Source organism: Amborella trichopoda, chromosome 9, assembly GCF_054954075.1.
Source record: "Amborella trichopoda isolate Santa Cruz 75 chromosome 9, AtrichopodaSantaCruz75HAP2 v2.0, whole genome shotgun sequence".
In the NCBI taxonomy this organism is placed as follows: Eukaryota; Viridiplantae; Streptophyta; class Magnoliopsida; order Amborellales; family Amborellaceae; genus Amborella; species Amborella trichopoda.
In genome coordinates, this window is record NC_142344.1 from 11,204,013 (window position 1) to 11,223,640 (window position 19,628).

General features: G+C 36.2%; 1 protein-coding gene across 2 annotated transcripts in view; it reads right to left on the reverse strand.

Annotated features, from left to right (window-relative positions):
• The window catches only part of LOC18424287 (FG-GAP repeat-containing protein), a 41,773-nt gene extending 22,515 nt beyond the window's left edge, over positions 1-19,258 (reverse strand). The window contains exons 1-9 of one of the 2 annotated variants that reach the window (XM_006828876.4): positions 19,179-19,258; positions 15,546-15,704; positions 11,347-11,598; positions 11,092-11,211; positions 8,403-8,483; positions 5,372-5,467; positions 2,861-2,956; positions 511-564; positions 207-410 (exon numbers count right to left, since the gene is read on the reverse strand). In XM_006828876.4, coding sequence (XP_006828939.1) covers positions 207-410; positions 511-564; positions 2,861-2,956; positions 5,372-5,467; positions 8,403-8,483; positions 11,092-11,211; positions 11,347-11,598; positions 15,546-15,704; positions 19,179-19,241 — 1,125 coding nt within the window. In that variant the 5' untranslated portion in view covers positions 19,242-19,258. Of the gene's footprint in view, positions 1-206; positions 411-510; positions 565-2,860; positions 2,957-3,480; positions 3,554-5,371; positions 5,468-8,402; positions 8,484-11,091; positions 11,212-11,346; positions 11,599-15,545; positions 15,705-19,178 lie in introns of those variants that run through there. The other variant, XM_088845760.1, reaches the window with a different exon arrangement.
• Between the last annotated feature and the right edge of the window lie 370 nt (positions 19,259-19,628).

Here is a 19,628-nt window from a genome sequence, read left to right on the forward strand (position 1 = left end):
CAATTGTTTCCTACTTTTACTAGAGATTCAGAATTTCTGGATACTCCACAGATCTCTTTACAAGGAAAGAAAATGTAGACCAGGCCGCTGGACAATGAGCTTGCACCCAGTCATGTTAACCCACACTAAGTAAGGATAAACGTATGAAAAAAAAAAATAAAGCAGAAAAATTCAATTTGTTTCAATGTTAGAAAATTGAATTCCACCTTCTTGCCTTTCTTTGAAGTAGCATAATCCGCAGCTTTCCCAATCGCTCGTGAAATCTTATTGCTTGAGTCCTTCCCTGGAGCATGGTTTTCCTCAGGCATTTGAAAAGGATTACTTGTACCTTTCCCCGGCATTTTTTTCACTAATTTTCTTTTGTGCTTTCTGAAGTGTGCCAACTTAAAAGAGGTATCCTCCCTCCTTTCCTAGAAGAAGTAATTATAGGATGATATGGTTAATTACAAAACAAATGATTAACACTGGAAACTATCAAGATGAGAAGAAAAGAGAAGAAGATATAATTACCCAGCGGTGAGGCATCACTCCAAGTATAGATTCTCTAAACTCCCTGCATTCCATCTGTAATAAATAAATCCTTAGCAGAAGGATATTATATCATAAATGAAATTTGGGATACATAATTAATAATCTTTCTAGTGAGAGAAGAGAAACAAAATAGAAGAAAACATAGCAGCGCAACTGAATGAATTAAATTATAAAACAGAAAATATTCACATAATAAAGAAAACATTAAACCAATTGATGAATGCAAAGATGGGTTTCTATATTCAAGTGATATCTGCTCCATTAAATTTAAATATTTCATGGTTTGAATGACACTGGAAAGATTTTCAACATGACTCTCGAACAAACACTTAGAAAAAGGATATATCGAAGTCTATGACTCAGTAAAACTACTTTGCCGAGTACCATACATTACAAAAAATTACAGAATAGTAATTGAGCTACCAACTATCAGCTATGCAATAAGTTACTAATGCAAACCATCCTTATAGAATGGTCAAAATTGCATAAAACAAGTAGAAAACGAAAACTTAATATTGCCAAGTTTCCACTGTAAACCTATGTCCACAATGCTTAAGTTTCGTATTCTCTTTATCAAATCATGTAAATCTAAAAATGAACAACCACTAAAATTTGCAATCCGATGCTTGGGTACTAGAAAATTTATGGGAATATACCAATGTTGTTAAGATTTGTCTGGTGGCCAAACCGGTGAGGGGACCAGTTCAGTTGGACAAAAACAATTCTTAAAAAAACCTTAAAAATCTGACTTTTCTCTATTTTTCAAAATATAAAACAAATAAAACAACAAATCAAGAAAATAGCACAATGAACTCTCTTGGACCTTGAAGTTTGGACGGATTGATGGCTGAAATCCTCCCTGGAAGTTGCCAAAATTTTGTGAAAGATATTGGGGTTTCAAGTAGAGAGAGAGAGAGAAAAAATCACTAAAGTGGCTCTCTCTTTCTAAAATTCACTTTAAGGCCCTAAAACCCTCCAATTTGGAAAAAGCACCAAAATGCCCCTGTTCTTTTTCAACAGGACCAAAAAAACCAACTAAATGACCCCAAAAAAAAAATGGAGGTCATTTTTGTCAGTTTTTACCCCCATTTAAACTGGCTAAATCAGCCTTGAACTGATGGACAGGAAAGTATGGAATTCTCTCCCAAACTCACTATATCAGAAAGAAGAATGAACTTGGTCTCAGTTGGAGATAGGATTGCATTTGTTTATTAGTTGAATGAGATTCAAGTTGGGGAAATGGTTCAATTTGCCAATAGTGTGAAAGGAATAGCAATGAATCTTGAGAATGAGAATGTAAGTATTGTTGTCTGTCGTAGCAGATCAGTCGTTCCACCTATTCGAGACCCGTCAATGGCCATTCTGGTCCAGGGTGTCAACCAGACCGGAATGGCCACTGGTAACCAGTTCTTGGTTTGGACTAGCTGGTCTGCTCCGCTTCAGACAACATAAGAATATAGACAAGACTCTTTTCGTTTAAAAAAAAATGATTTTAAACAAATTTCAAATCATAGCCCGGACAAAAAATATGTACACAAATTTCACCCTAAAAGACTTCATAGCCAAAGAGAAACATCGAAGTAGCTCTTGTCCACAAAGCTACATTAGCTTTGGAAAACTATCAGTTAACAGCAAATATGAGTCATGCTTCAACTCAACCGTTAAAACTTCCCTTGAGGAAAGAATCTGGAAAACTTCCGTCCTTGCAATAGATAAAGACGCATAATTACACCATGACATATGATTTAGGTGCCTCATACTACTAGACATAGCATATGATGACTACCAGAACTACGAAATCACATTGTCATGTTCTATCAATGCAGAATGATATCAGCTGAATAAACAGAGCTCATTTGAGGGTCAGAAATCTGGAGTTATCACAATTATCCACTTCCATCAAGAAAAAAGTAGTCACATAATCATTAGGAAATCTATCTTCAATCTAAAGAAAAGATCTACACAGACACACCGATCATTTATATCCATAGAGTGAGCAACAGAAGAATTCAGGGCCCAGTTTAAGGACGAAAGCATCAGAACTGATTAAGGCTCAAAAGATACCCAGTTGTTTGTATCATAAGAGTTCAATCTGGTATTGTGCAACAATTCTAAAAACAATATAGGAGATGCAATATAAGTCGAAATACAGCAATGACAAGAAAAAGAATTTGAGACATCCTTTATAGGAAATATTTTAACATCAAATTGGGAGAAGAAAATATCTACTGGAATTTGGGATTTTGCATATTTCTGCTTAATGACATGTGGCACTGTAAATAGATAAGGTAAATATGTACAGCTTTCCAAACAAATGTTGAATGCCTACCTCACCAGGACGACGGCTATTAAGAGAATGGGCATCGAGCTTGTAGTTGTGTTGTGGAATGAAATGGGTTGCATCTGTTGAATGAGGCTGCACATCCTACAATTGCACAAGACACTGCTTAATCACAGTAAGCATCTCAAAAACAGATTGCTTGCCTAATATGTGTGTGCACCACACACACACACACATAGGCAACCTTATGTAGCTTTTTTGTAATTTCATAATCATGCAAGGTTGATGTCAAAATTAATTAGCACCACCATTACATTTACTGCTGGAGTTCTAGACAAATAGACATCAAGGATCTAAGGCCCATCAGTCCAATCTGGTGCTCCATGAGGATATGGCTCTAGTAACAAGGATTAAGTAAATCATGCATTTAATTATTCTCCCCAGTTCAGGGGTTTTATCGACACTAGGCAGATCTTGAATAGCATCTTCACATCCTCCAACTTGTTGGATTCAAGATTCAAATCTCAGGAACCTGGAGTTATCTAACCGTGTCAAATGACATTTTTTTGGTTGGTTACATATTGCAGGAAATCAGATTCAGGATTAAATGAAACCTGTGATGTGAGCCTACTGGTTCAGAGCAGTTTATCAATTATGAGGAACACTACCCTGAGATTTTTTGAGTTGTTCTGAAAGTATTAGACAAAGTGTTGCAGTCTTGGTCAACCCTCCTACATTTGCTTTCATGACAAGAGCGCCTTTGGATGATCATCCTCAGAGGGCCCGAGTTCGGCTAGAGGGAGGTTTACATGCTAGGCATGCACGGGATTTGGCAACCTAGAAATACAAAAGATTATGATGTTATTGGGCAGTTAAATAATGGAATATGTGATTCTTACAATTCATCTTGAAATGTTTTATATAAATTCCTTGGCAAAAAGTAAGTTTATCCAAAAGAAAAGTAATGTAATTAGAATGGAAGTGTGTATTCTGGAGGCACCCCTAGAAATGGACTCACCAGCACAAATTTATTCTGAATCATATTGAACACACTTGTCAGAAGCTTTCATTTAGTCACTCTATTCTCTTGTACATACAAATAAAATAGATATAATCCTCATCAACATCATGGAACTCAGTTCCCTATCAATTTATATTAGAACGTTTTCAATGCCTTCCTCATGTTCAGAAAACCTAGACAGCCAATTCAGCTGGAATACAGTCTCTGTCGCTTCTGATGTTATCACAGATTCATGAAGGAGAAGAACTGAAATTCAACGCATTCAAGAAAGGAGAACAGAAACTCCTCCTTTTTAGCTGAACCCCTCTGTTTCTACCTCAGATCAGTTTGATTTTTGGTAGGTATTTGGCCCAAGATATTACACTTTTCCTGAACTTCATTCTGAAATTTTTAATCATTTGGACCCCATTGCAATGTCAACCTAGGTTTGGAACCAGAAGGCGAACCCCTTGAAGCCCTTGTTTGCCTATTTCTATAGCACCTGAAGATTGGAAAATGCACGCGGACCAATGCATATATTTATGTGACAGGCACACACCTTTTGGTGTATACAATTATACTCTGGATGTGCTATCTGATGGAATGTATATTCATTTGACATGCACACCCTTTATGGTGTATATAAAATTATGATACTTTGATGTGCCGATATATGGCAGATATGATTGCCAGTGTGCATTCTTTGATGAAGACTGCATTACTGCTGACTCTAGCATTGGCCCACAACCAAATACTCAATGAGCTACGGGTATGCCCCACTAAGCCTCATTACTAACATAGTTCAACAAACATGCAAACGTAAAAGATGTTTACAAGACAAGTAGGTTGCAAGTAAGACAAGAAAGTAGATTGATACAGTACTTCATAGACATTTAATATGACAATCCATGGTGAGGAGCCTAAGCAACAGAAATCCCTTTATATTGAGCACTCCCAAGCAGAATCTCAGCCAATTTATATTTCTAATTCTTTTTTACAGTAAAATCACGGAGAAGAAAGCAAGGAATTCATGAAAGTTTGCGAGGAAAGTCACATAAAGAAAGCTGCCTGTAGTGAGGAGAAGAAATCAAGGAGAAGCTAGCAGGTAATCAAGTAAAAATATAACACAAAACTTAGTAGAACAAGAAAACACAATTGGAAGAGAACCTCCAAACTTGAATAGCACCATTTGGAGGATGCCAATGGCACATATTTCTAGATAGCAGGGAAATTTAATTACATTTCCTTCACTAAAGATACAGAAACTGATGTTTAAATCTATTCAGTAATCAAATTTTCATCTATCTCTTTACAACAGTAACAATCAACATTCTCACAAAGTGGATAAATACCAGTTGGCAATGTCTCTTTGATAAGAACATCTGACAGTAAACAAATTTTCATGTATCCTTTACAACAGCAACAATCAACATTCTCACGAAGTCGATAAATACCAGTTGGCAATGCTTCTTTGATAAGAACATCTGAATGCATGGTCTCCATGTCTAGCTTATAGTATTTCTAGAGCAAATTAGCAAGTCAAATCATCAATCAAGTACCTCACTTTTTTTACTCCAATGTCGTTTCCCCGAACGACCCGCAAATGCATAAAATGAAAAATGACGTAAGTCCGCAGTCCCAGATTTCTCAGAGACCTGCAAAAATTTACAGTCACATGAGGCATAGCAATGAGAAATTATAACATAATTACATAAATGACCTTAGAACCTGAACCACAAGGACCTACAGGTTCGACCTTTGCATGCAAGCTCCTGACAAAATTTTTGAAGTAATTGACTAAGTATCACAAATACTATAGTAGAAGACTGATAGTGGTCTTCACAAGATCACCAACTGTTCAAGAAAGAAACAAAGACAAAACAATTTCAAGAAAGAATGAGACTACCAGACAAGGAACCTAAAATCATCTTGATCAAGGGAAGTCCTGAACGTGACCCAGTTGACTAGGGAACACTTGAGTCAACATTGCATGACAGATTTCCCAGTTGAGTCACTGTCTACATTGGCTAAACAGGGAAATCCCCTCAAACAATTAATTTGGTGGACACTATTCCTAGTAATAAAACAAATATACCAAATCCTCTTTTATTCATCTGAGGCCATTAAAAGAATTTAAGGGGACCAAATGAACCCTTTCTACCCCATTAAGCTCGTTCTACAACTCCACCTGTGCACTCAATAAAGGAGAAAGCAAGAATCAAACAAGTTCTAAACTTATTTGATTTGGCACAAAAATTACATTCATCAATTGGTTTCTCAAACACTGGTTTCTCAAACACTTCGGAGCAGACAAGCATATCAAAGATGCCGTTTGCATGGGATGATTCAACAAGGTAGGATGCATGTAGACCACTATTGGAAAAAGATTACATGCTCCAATGACAGTAAAGTGTAAGCATAAACCTACTTAGGATTGTTGGACCCTAAAATTTGCTGATCAGCTCTTCATCCCAGATCAAACCTTTTAACAAAAAAAAACAAAAAAAACAAAAGAAATTGCTCCCCAAAAATGGTCCAAATAAAATCTGCCTCCAAGAATGAACATGAAGTGCCCATTTGATGGATGACCAAATCTAGGTAATCCTAACTCAAAGTCTTTTTTATTTTAAATTTTTTGAATTGTTCATCAGGTGATTCAAAGTTGTTTTCAAAATTTTCAGATTAAAAAAATCCCCCTGCATAGTTCTTTTGCCCATGCGAGCAAGTGCACACTTTTACAAACCAATTTACATGTAAGAAAAGTTAACTTTTAACATGTAAATTACAATAACCCTTTCTCAAAAAAAAAGGTAAAATACAACAAATTATGAGTATAATGTGAAAAGCTAATCCATAAAACATTATTGAATGTGATATAACTTCTAAAATTATGCTATATAAGTGCAAACCTTGAAGTTTCATGCTTCTTTAGTTTGTGTGCACTAATGTTTAAATCATGGACCATTCTACACCCATAAAATCCACAACTAGTCTACATGAATATAAGAAAAATTATGCTGTACAATATATACATTTGCATGTCATGTGAGATCAATGGATGTAGATGTATACACTATAAATTTCAGATTGGTATACAGCATTTAATACATAAATGCTAGAAGCATTAAAAAATGTAAATCTCTCAATAAAATTGTTCATGTTCAGTTAAATTTGATGTATTTTGATATATGTGTGCATGTATTTTTACATGCATGGAAAGGGAACCACATCTATTAAGGACGGTACAGATGTCATAAGGGACTTCAGCCCAAGGTTGTATACTAAAATAAAGTTGATCCCTCACACTATGACCACATTCTTTATCTGCATCTAGAACAGCAAAGGTCACTACAGAAGAATTGTGCATGCATGCGCAAGCTGGCATATGCAGAGCATGCATGTCTTGTTTCATTTATGCAAATTTGATCTTTTGGTTTTCTGAGTGAATAAAGAGGTAACTATGATAAAAGCTTGCACCATTATGCAAATGAATAAATAAAAGGAAATTCATCAAAATCCACCCAAGATATGAGTTATATCTGTTTTACCCTTTTTCAAATTGAACTTCAATACGCCCCTATTTAATTTCAGGAATTATATCAAAGGACACTAGTCATGATTTGGAATTGCTAGGAGGCACACTTTCCAATTTTGCCCCTCTTTCAAGTTAATTCCAAAGCACGCACCTTTTAGCACAGATCCAATTGATTATGTTTTTATGCTATGAAAGAATTAATATGTGGGGCTTTATGTTTTTATAATCTGAAGAAAAAAAATTAATATAGCCCCGCAAGAGCAATGTATATTTCCTTGCAGCAATAGCTGGTTGTATTTGTAGGATTCCAAATTTTGGAGACATGACCTACTCAACCTATTGATCACCTAGAAAAGAAAAATCCTTTGGGGCACACTTTGTACCCCCATGAAAAAACAAATAATGCCCTAGGATGAGGGTGATTATGAGCAAGTTTCTCCCCAATTTCTCCCCATCTTTGGGGCTTTTTAAAAAAGTTTCCCTTAAGAACATATTTTTTTAATACCAAGACACCTAAATTTAGATAGTATGTAATCCTAGGGCATGATTTTTGTCATGATGTTCCAAAGTGCATGCTGAACTTTTTTTATTTTCTAGGTTGCTCGTTACACTGAGTTGGTCACATCACCCAAATTTGGGATACTAAAAATATTTTAGCTAGGGTTTTGCCGAAGGGAGGAAATGTACATTTTGCTCCCACTGGAGTACACTAATCTTAAACGCCACATGTCCATGCAACAAGTGGTTTTCTTTGGAAGTAACTTTGGAAGGAGGGGCAAAATTGGAAAGTGCCCCTCTTAACTCATGATTATGGTCACTCTAAAAAAAAAGAAAAAAAAATAATGATTATAGTCCTTTGATGGAAATTCTCAAATCAAATCTAGGCCGCTTGAAATTAAATTTAAATAATGGACAATGAGAAATAGTTCATATCTTCAGTGTATTCTGATCAATATCCCATAAATAAAAGACTTACAAGAGTATTCTGACAAGAAGAAACATTGGCAAGGAATCCACAGACAAATTTCAGTAATACAAATACTTAAAAATTTTACCTCTTTCTCCTCAGCACTTCTTCGATGTTGCTCAGAATTTTTTTCTGCCTCCATTACTTCTTCAAATGGATCCAAATAAAGCTGCACAAAAATCATGCATTACACCATACGTACTGCATGTCCAAAACTACACAATTTTCTCCAATATCATGACAAGAATGTCAGGACAAGCTTTGATGCATCATGCCACGAAATAGTAGTCGAAGAAAATTAGCATGCTATGACCGATATTACCTTCAGATCAAGATCATCATATAACAACTGAAATGTAAGAACGAAAAATAACCAGCAGAAAGATGCTGTTATCAATAAGTAATGAATAAAATTGACCGATACAGATTAGAACTTAAAGATTAACAACCTCTTCCAAATTTGGACTCGCAAAGTGCAAAACTTGGTTGCAGTATATAACGATGTGGTTCCATACTAAACCTCTCTGCTTGGGAAGAACATGTAGCATAAGCCTTAAAGAAACTATTGCAAAGTCCCGTACATAGAATAAAGGGAAAAATAGACATCCCCAGGGTCCATTTCCAGTGCAGAGGCTTTCCTCTATTGGTCACCCCAAGGAATCTAAAGACATTTTCAGCCTAATTTATTGTGTAGTATTTTATCACAAAGAGTCTGTATATTATTCATTTTTTATTAGTTACTTGAACATTAATGTCTTGCTGTCCCTTTTCATGGCAGGTCTCGTGCCTCAATTATTTACAGGAGAAGTTCCAAAACAAATCTAAACCAAGACCAGAATGCCCCCAGTACACCTCCAATGAACAAATCACCAACTAGGTCTGCTCTAAGGTAAAAAATTGGACCCACGATAGTCGATCCCATTATGGGATATTTTGATTATTTTACATGTAACTTCTGACATTCTAGAAGATATCTAGGAGTGTTCAAGATATAAATACCAGATATTTGGTCATTTTGAGGTAACTCATAATACTACATCAGATATAAAAGCTCTAGGAATGCTTCAAAATACTACATCAGATAATAAAGAATCTTCAGAATACCCAAAATATCATTGGAGAACATGGGAAAGGCAATAGATAGCCACTAATAAGTGCTTTATGCCAAAAACTATCCACATAAAAGATCTCCTGATAGAACCCTCTATGCGACTACTCACACACACATAAAGAACCATATTATACACAAGTAATGACCACAGAGAGCATTCTAAATAGAATAACTCCCACATGACTCATCTGAGGGGGTCAATGCACAAAATTGAGCCCAGATGCCTATCAGCCCGAAATGATGCCAGATGTGATGACCTAAGGCCACCAAAGATTTAGTTTGTACAGCCATGAAAAACATGAATATTTACAAATCCAAGCATGTGCAGTCAAATCGACATGCAACACAAAAGAGTTGCTTCTCTGAACTCATTAAACTTACCAACAAGTAGCTCCTTGGTGGCAGACATCTGCCCGGCAGGGTCACGAACCAAATCAACATCATTATTTCAGCATGAAGCACATCTTCTCTCACAAAATGGCACTGAACCTCGATGCAGGGTTTGAGGATAAACATACAATTTGTAGCTATCACATCTCAGAAAAAAAGTACAGCCCATAGCCTCAGATTTGCTAGGAGCATAAACTAATGCATACCCATGCCTAAAGATGGCTACCATGGGTTGCTTCTTTGTAGTCCATGAAATGAATATCCTAACCAATCTGTATCAATATATCGAGCCAATCTTAAGTCATTTACCTCTTATGAAATGGCAACAATCTTTTGGTCTCAATTCCTGGATTACCTGTATGAATCTAACTGCACACCAAAAAAAGGAATTCTACACTAATTTGAATCGACCAAATGCTCACTATTATGTAACTCTTCACTGTCAAAGAACTCAAAATGCTTATTTGATTCTTTTCACTACCAGCATAATCCTCCATAACCAAGATGAGGCAAATTAAAATCATACTGAACAAGGGTGTGAAAAATTCGGGAGTAATCCGCATCTTGTGACTTGACCAATCAATGAATTAACAGTCACATGAGCTTTGAATAATTTAATATGAGCACCCAAAAGAAATACATCCATAGATGTTAAGTCAATATGATCACGAAACTGGATTGATCGTGTAAAGGCTCGTGATTGATGAATGTCAGAAGTTTCCTTTTGTCATGTTTAACATCGAACCAAGTACAAATATCATGTCATTGCTCCTCCCTACTAGGACATGCCACAAGATTTATATAAATTTGCTTCTTGGACAAGTCAGGCACAGCATGTTGATATCAATATACGTCAAAACAAATAAGCAGGTCAACATATGTACTTTTTATGAAACCCAATCCAAAATTAAAAACAAAATGAAACATTAAGAAGCCTCTCCTTCCACCTTGACTTCAAAGATAACTTTGAGACTGATAAAAATGTCCAGTACTTATAACACTACATACTGGCTGCAGTGAATCATGCATTTCCAAATCAACAAAGTCACTTACAACCAACAGAATAAGAGTGCTACACAAGTCTAATCTCTGAGGCAAGTTTACAGTCAAAGCCCATTACTTGAATTGGATGTGGAACCAATGGGTGCACGTAAACGTTTAAATTATCAGAATATAAGCAACTCCTACATCAAGTATACATCACAAAAGTTGTTCAATTGCAGGATGTGATAGCAAAAGCAACATGTAAATAAATTTCAATGAATGTAAAACATACATGTGGTTGCATGTCCATCCTCCCCCCAACAATCACTAATCCAGCATCTCCATGCTTAAGTGTGTAGTTACTTATAGAAATAGCTATCTCCCTAATGTGAGCACCATGTGGAATGTCGTCCTGCCAACAGTTAGAAACCTTTAGCTGTGTGCAAAAGCAAAAACCCAAAATAGCTTATGATTTCTCTAGACAAAAGATTCATAATTTTGATGTAACAATACCACTCGTGCAATTGGAGATACATGAAATAGATACCTGCAGGTTAGCTTCCCAAAGCTTCTTTAGGTTGTGATCGAAACACATCACTGACCAACCAGATGTGACAACAACCAAAACCTGCTTCCTAATTTCTCCATGCTTATATGAACGATCAACAAAACCTGTAGCCATAGCGACAGGTCGTCTACCAGATGAAATGCGGACTTTATCAGGTAAAAGGGAGACCTCTGCCAGCAAACGAGCCTCACTAAATCCCTCATCTACTCGTCTGGCATGGGGCTCTAGAACCTAACAATGAACATAACAAATGTTACTCTCAAAAAGGACAAATCCCAAACATAGAAATTATCATAAAGAATATAAAAAAATAAAATATTCAGTTAAAGTATTCAAACACCATGGCCAACAACAACTACAGAATGCAGAGTTACCATATCTACAACATTTACTCATGCCTTGAATTTCAAATGCGTAAAATCAGAAGCCTTTCACTAATGAGCTTCACTACAAGTATATGCACAAGATCAAAACAACCAAAGTAACAAGTTAAAATGGCCAAACTACCCTTAAATATATACACTACTAATAATAAACACATCAAACAAATGGTATATATATCTTAACGATCTTTCAAGTTGAATTATCAGTCAAACTTTAAGGTATATTATATATTGTCTGGCATGGGGTCTTAGATCCTAGACATAACGAATGTTACTATCAAAAAGGGGTAATCCCAAAGATAGACATTATCAAAAGAATATAAAAGATAGAATGTTAGTTATAGAGTATTTAAATACAAAGGGCAATAACAACTATAGGATGCAGAGTTACCATAAGTACAACACTTACTGATGCCTTGGATTTCAAATGCGTAAAATCAGAAGCCTTTCATTTATCAGCTATACTACAAGTACATACACAAGGTCAAAACAACAAAAATATCCTTTTGAGTCAAAGCAACTGAAGTAGTAAATAAACACATCAAGAAATAAATATACAGATGATGTGTGAGTGTGTATATATAGAAAAAGCTACCAATAGCTTGCACCTGTAATGAATGGTAATATAGGTTCACTCCCAACCGTTAAATCTTGATAGATGGTTAAAAATGTATGTTGCCATTTAAATTTTAATTTGTTCTCTACAAATTTGATCGAGATGAAATTTTTGGGGTGTGTACTAAAACGTAAAGCGTAAAACGTAAAGCGCACAAGAATAAATATAAAAGAAATATTTTCTAAATTTTAAAATGAGCAAAATACCCCTGAGAACGGGTAATTTCATCATTTTAAATTTTTTAATACATTTTTTATGTTTTTATAAGGTGCGTGATGGTGTTAGGTATATATCTCCAAAATTTCATATTGACCCAATTTGTATAGAATACTAAAATTTATTTGTATTTTCAACGACCCGATCAAGATCTGACGGCTAGGAGTCAACATATTATTACCAACTTAGATGTATATTAATGATCAGTGAGTACACAAGGTTGGGTCCTACAGTAATCAAGAGTAGGGTGTGTTTTTGGAGCCATAATCCAAGGGAAAACACACTTGGAAGATCCACAAGCAAGACAAAGGATAATTTTTGAAAATAAGAGCCAAGCGGCTATCAAGTCTATACACGCTTGACAGACGGTAGGTCATGATACGAGGCCAATCAACATGAGTTCAGGGCATATTTGCAAGATATACTCCAGATGTGACAACAAGACTTGCCATACAAGGCCCTGATAAGCCTTGACAGCCCTAATCACCATATACATCTTGACAACCGACTGATCATAAAGACTATCAAACCATCTCAATAGTCTGGCGGAGCTGCTCACTGGCTTGACAAACGACAGAGTCCTGACAACTGATTTCACATTGTCTTCATATTTTTTTCCCTAAAGATTTACATATGCTTCAAGACCCAAATCAAGGGTGTTCAGATCCATATAGAGGTTTGATGTAAAATGTAACAGGAATTGAGGTTTCCTAAAACTCTTCACGAAACCCAATTTATATTAAAAAAATCTTTATTTCCACTATATGAAATTTTAAGGTCAAATCTGACCCCTACGTATGTTAGTTCTCTGGTTCCTTAGACATATTTCGGAGTCATGATGACATATCTTTACTTACCACACTTTTGGGCAATTACCAAGTTATGTAAGGATACTAATAAATAAATAAAAAGAAAAAAAAAAAGAGGGAAATTTATCAAAATAACTATAAGAGATGAACTATTCAACATTTCACCCATTTACAATTATTTCAACTCAAGACCATTTGTGTTTTTATGGGTATTTTGAAATTAAATCAAATAATATGGCTAAAATGTTAAATTGTTCATCTCTTGTGGGCATTTTGATAAATTTCCCAAAAAAGAAAAACACAAAAGTAGTGGAAAGGAGACTTCTAATGTTGTCAAGTCACCCATCTCAAATAGGATGAAAGTTAACTTCAGTGGACTTCATCTGTCTTTTCCGTCTGTTCACGGACACAAGATTAGGAGGAATAAAGACAACATTAATATTACATCTATACACAATAAGAAAGGCAGGTAACGAGAATTGTATCCCGAAAGCAAACAATAATGCTCATAACCACAGTATCTAACAACTAATATTGGAAAAGCCCCAGAATCTGTGTTCAACTTGGACATAATATCTTGGTACTAACTAAACCAAGAAATAAGTGCGCCCCAAGAAGTATTTAGAAGTAACAATTACAAGGAAGATGAACTAGGAAGCGAGTATGATCCCATGCTAAAGCAACCTGCCAAGGGAAAATTTAAACAATTTGACGACTATAAATCTAATACAAGGCAGAATGACCTTCCGGTGCGTATGAGTTTCCAATAATAAAATCGAAAATAGTTGAGTAATGTGGAATAAGTCACCACATGCCAGGTTAAGTGATGGACAAATACAAATTGATGTAACCTACGATCAGCCACTCGCTAATCCCATAGAAGGCCATGATGCCCTCATCACAAATCCACGAGCCAAGCTCCCAAGGGCAAACATACTTTCAAAGACCTCACCATAATAAGATGACAGTAAAATATTAAAGCCCAGAGGAGGAGAAGACATGGTGATGTTTCACTTTGATTCTTAAAATGGCTCAAGCCAAACATGGGTGCACCAAGGAGGAGAAGACATGGTGGAACAGAACAGCATAGAAACTACATAAACCCAGACCCAAGGGGCTTTTCTGTGAGACAGATAAGCATGAAATTAAATGACTTCAATTCGAACATGAAGCAGATAATCAGTAGGAGGCAATAAAAAAGCACCACCATCCCATACATGGTACTTTGGCAGGCTTTGATTAGACTGAAACATCACTTTTCCCTAGCTGCCAGTTTGGTGCATCAATATAGAGGGCACCGTGTACATCAATTTGAAAGAATATAGGCAGCCCAGTGTTTATGAGTTCAGGAGAAAAATGGAAAAGAAAGAAAAGCATTACAATTTACGATGGATATTATTTAGACTAAATTTCAGCATTTGTTGGTATAATGCTTCATAGCAAATAATACTTCTCTTGATCAAGATTGTGGATGTGGAAATCAACCTAATAATGACAAGGGAACTAATGGAAATCCACAGGCCAGTTAATCTTAAGCCATTAACCAAGTAAATGCCACCAATAACTAACCACTATAATATAAACAGACCAAGTTTGGATAAACCTTGCATGTTGAACAAAAGAATAGATTGTGGTCAGTCACTTGTCATCAGTTATTGTTAGGATTAAGTCAAATGCCTAAGTGCCTCAGATAGTTTAAATGCATGTAACTCTATGAAACTAATGTTTGCACTTTGAGATGCTTTGATCTCCCTCAAAAAGGAGAAGAACATAAAAAGAATGATACATCCGGAATTAGGACTGACTAGATAATACTACTCACAACTTCTGCTTTTTGACTGAATATTTTAAATTAAACCTACAAACATATGAGTGCACAGTGCTTATCTGACAATGTTTCTGATTCATTGAGGATGCAACTTCACATTTTTCCAAGTCTCTAACACTTTCAGCAATAAGTACTAAAACTTATTGGTTTATTTCTTTCATAAAGTAATATAGTTAATCTACAAGATTATGTCACTATTTTTGGCGAACTTTGCCATGTAACTCTTCTCCAGACTAAAACATTCAAGAAAAAAGCATAGGATGAAGGATAAATGAAACCATAGACCTCCCCAAATAAGATAAGCCACATGCATAATCTTCAATTACCTGAATTTTAGCATCATGGGTTGCAACAAGAACTTCAGCTCTTCCATCACCATTAAGGTCAGCCACAATGGGTGGTGGCAGGCGCTCAGCTTCATATTTAATAGGATAATCATCGGATAAATGGTACCATGCTTCTCTAAATGAAAAATCACCCTCATGCTGGAAACATAAGAAAGGTATCACTACTAAAGGATGAACAAAAACATTCCACATAATATACTTTTCTCTAGCTGAAGCAGAGCTCCTTTATTATGCAATAAAGAAAATCATCACTAGCTTATATAAGAGAAATTCTATACAAAACCAACAAGGCGGAAAAAGAAATTCAACATTTAAGAAGATTACAAAATGTACTTCATGGTCCTCCCTCCTTTCCATTGTGTAAATCAATGTTCAAACTGGTTGGATCAGCCCGTTCACCGGTCAGACCAGCCCATTCACCGGTCAGACCGATCTAGAAAATGTAAATAACACACCATAAACATTAAACAAACTAGTCAAAACCAATTTGAACCGGTCAAAGTAAGATTGAATCAGCCGGTTCAACTAGTCCAACAAGTTGAAGTAGCAGTTTGGACTGGTTTGACCAATTGCCTATCCCAGTCCAACCAACTAGATCGACCAGTCCAATCCATTTGTAATATTGGTGTAAACACATGCATACATGGTAGTATGTGTGTATGCATGTACATTATGTAAACATAAACAAACGACACATTATAAATAAAAAAAATTAAAAATGCATGACATTTGTAAAATAAAACTATGGCTAAGTATAAATGCATGCAAACATTATTGCTGAAATCAAGCTGGGACAAATGCAAATTAGGTGATGTAGGCAAGGGAAATGTAAGCCAATGTGGTGGGGTACGAGAAGGTCACTTGAATCAATAAGAGTCAATAAGAATCGCAAAGAAAGGCAAAGACATATACAGAAAACCTCTTATATTTGAAATGGCAGTTGAGGGTGTAGCTCTACAGGTGTCTCCAATACCTTTTTCTAGAATAGGGATCCTCCAAAGCAATGCAAGGGGACTAGCTTGGTCAGGAAGAAGATGGGGATGTTAATGTCTTACTTTTTCTTCACTCTTCCTTTTATTTTATTTCAGGTTCTTGGGGCAGGAGCATGGGGTTGAGACAGCAACACTCCTAGGAAAATGGGGGCACGGAAGCCCATATAGGTTCCTATACAGAGTGGCAGTGAGCGATGCTTTTGGCAGATATATGGAGGAATATGAGGGAAAATAAAGGCGGGGGGTGGGGGGACAAGAGAACACTCAAGATCCAAGGAGAAGTAAATTCCTTTAATATTTATAAGGTCGCTGCGAAATGACTGGGTCCGTTTTATTGGAAGCAGTGCTCGATATTTTTTGCTTTGTCATTTGCGCAACATGTTGAAATGTATGAATACCACAATAATGATCACAATTTACATTGTTCACTGTTGACACTCCAACATGTTGCCTTACTAACCTGACTTAAAATGGATAGTCACATCTTACACTAAGGGCATGTTTGATTTTTGGAAGGTGCAGTTTTAGAAATCTTGTCTTCCAGGGAAGTGGATACCCTAAGTTCCATGGTCCCCCATGGAACTAGCGGTATCCACTTTTTATCTTTAAATATAAGGCAATTGGATATGGTGATATCCACTTTACTGTAAAACTTCCCCGTTATAAAACACAGAAGTGCTATAGTACTGGAAGATGCAATTTCCAAAACCAAGTCTTCTAGAAATCAAACATGCTCTCTAAGTGTTTGCCCCACAATACCCCATTTTAAAGTTAGTGACACTTCCTTAATTGGACTCTTCAAATACTTTGTAAAAGGGAACATTTAAATATCACTGGACGAAGAAGCAAAAGCAAAGACAAGAACAAAAAATATCAAGGCCATTATTCAAGATTTGTTGTCCTCTTTAGCCAGAGTAAGCCTATCTGGACTAAAGAGGCAGAAGAGCCCCATTTAGTCAAATTTGATTTTATTTCCCAGCCAGTAATGTCCGTCCATCCTTTTAACTGGCTTTAAGTTCTTATCCAATCACAACAAAACCACCAAGGGCTAAAGAAAGCTCCTAAGGTCCCCCCCTCCCCCCCCCCCCAAACCTTCAAACCCCACCCACAAAACAATGAATAGATAAATAAATAAGAAAACCATATCCTAGAAGCTGAAGACCCTTAGGGACAACAAAATACTAAAGGATTCTCTTTTCCGGCCAAACCGAAGAAGGCTCCAAAATGAAAGAATGCTAAGCAAAGTACTAATATTTTTGAAGACTTCCCATGAAAATCTCCAAATGGCCATGTAACCAGCCCGTCCCTAAAAGTTCAGATACTTCAAGAGAAGTACTGATGCAAGTAAATTGACACTTACGTAGAAGTATTAAGCACAGCATTAGAAGTATCATGAAATATCATATTCCACAAACTAATAGACAACAAACACCAATAAGCTTATCGGAGCCCATACAACACTGGTTGGAATTTGGATTAACACCAACATAAGGCGGTCATGCTGACCCCATTAGAGAATTGCAGACCTTTAGAAATAGTCCTAATCCAATGCCACTTCACTTTTAAGGGAAAGTTGAAATGTGGGAAGAAATAATCTTTTGCCATAAGGATTGTATCTTTTGTTATAGATATCACAAACTCTGCAATCATCATCATCATCCAAGTCTTATCCCAACTAGTTGGGGTCAGCATCATCGTGAACCATGCAATGAAATAGCTAAAAAAAAGTTCACAAACAACAATTATGAACAGAAAAATCAGGATGCAATGATCTTTTGTCATCGACAATGCCCATAACATATGAACGATGAAGCAACTAAGTTCATGTCCAGCGATTCAATGCATAGAGCAAAACAGTAATCCTTCATCATAAATATCACCAGAACTTCACTATGAAGCAGCTAACAGAGTTCACGTTCACAATTAATTGAATAGAGTAAGTGCTGCCACGAATTGTATGCCATATTGCTTACTCAAAATGCCCCCCCTTCATGGCTTAAGTGGTTCACCTGATACACAACTCCATTAAAATGCATAATTTTTCATTGGATCTGAAGTAAAAATGCACATTAAAAAGAAGCGTGTTTGCTAAATATGGCTAGAAATCATTATTTCATGGAAAATCACAGAACAGTTCATCGACTTTAAATTCCACACTGGTGTATAGAACCAGCAGGCCACAAAGTTAATAACCGGAACCAATTCAATCAAACAAATTATAGTATGTAAATAATCAGAAGGCAAGACAGAAGTTCTTCCTTTCAGGTAGGTTGCCAAAGAAAAGTAACAGAGATTGCAGAGTTCATTTGCTATTCGCAATACATTCTCCAAACACAAAGTAAAAATACTTCAAAAACTGATTTAACCTGCAAATTCTACAATCTAAACTTGGAATCCTAGAGAATAAGGCTGATATCACGATTCCTCAATCCTAGCTCACTCGATAACCGACTGAATAAAAAATTCCATAGACACAATCACAAATCAGTCCTGATAAATCAGAGACCATAAAATGGAGCAGATCAAGAGCCATCCCAGAAAAATTCATAGAGAATTTCCATGGATAAAAAAAAAAGAAAAAAGAAGAAAAAACTCAATAAGAAGAGAGAAGGAGGCGAACCTGAAGAGAGAAGAATATGGCGAAGGCGGCCAATAACAAAATTCCCAGGTCTCTCTTCCTCATCCCTCTCCTCTAATTTGATCACCACAAAACAAAACAGAGGACGAAGTAACAGAAGGAAAAGTAAGAAGGCGATCAAAACGCCATGTTAATGAGGAGGGAGAATATCAAAATGATCGTCTGGAACTCCACTCAGTCTCGAGTCAGGGTCGGTTCGGACTTCGGACCTAGTGAAATAATGTATTTTCTTCTCTAAATATTAAAAAAACTAAAACAAGGGGCGGGCCCCCAGGATCAAACTGTATATTTGATCCTTAAATGCTTGCACTCGATTTAAGGGGGATTCGTAACCTTAAAAATTGATTTTGATTTCTTAAAGTTCTAAATGCAGCTTCCATCAATAAATAGACGGTCAAGGATTCGGTTTCAAATTGGGAACAAATTTGCAGC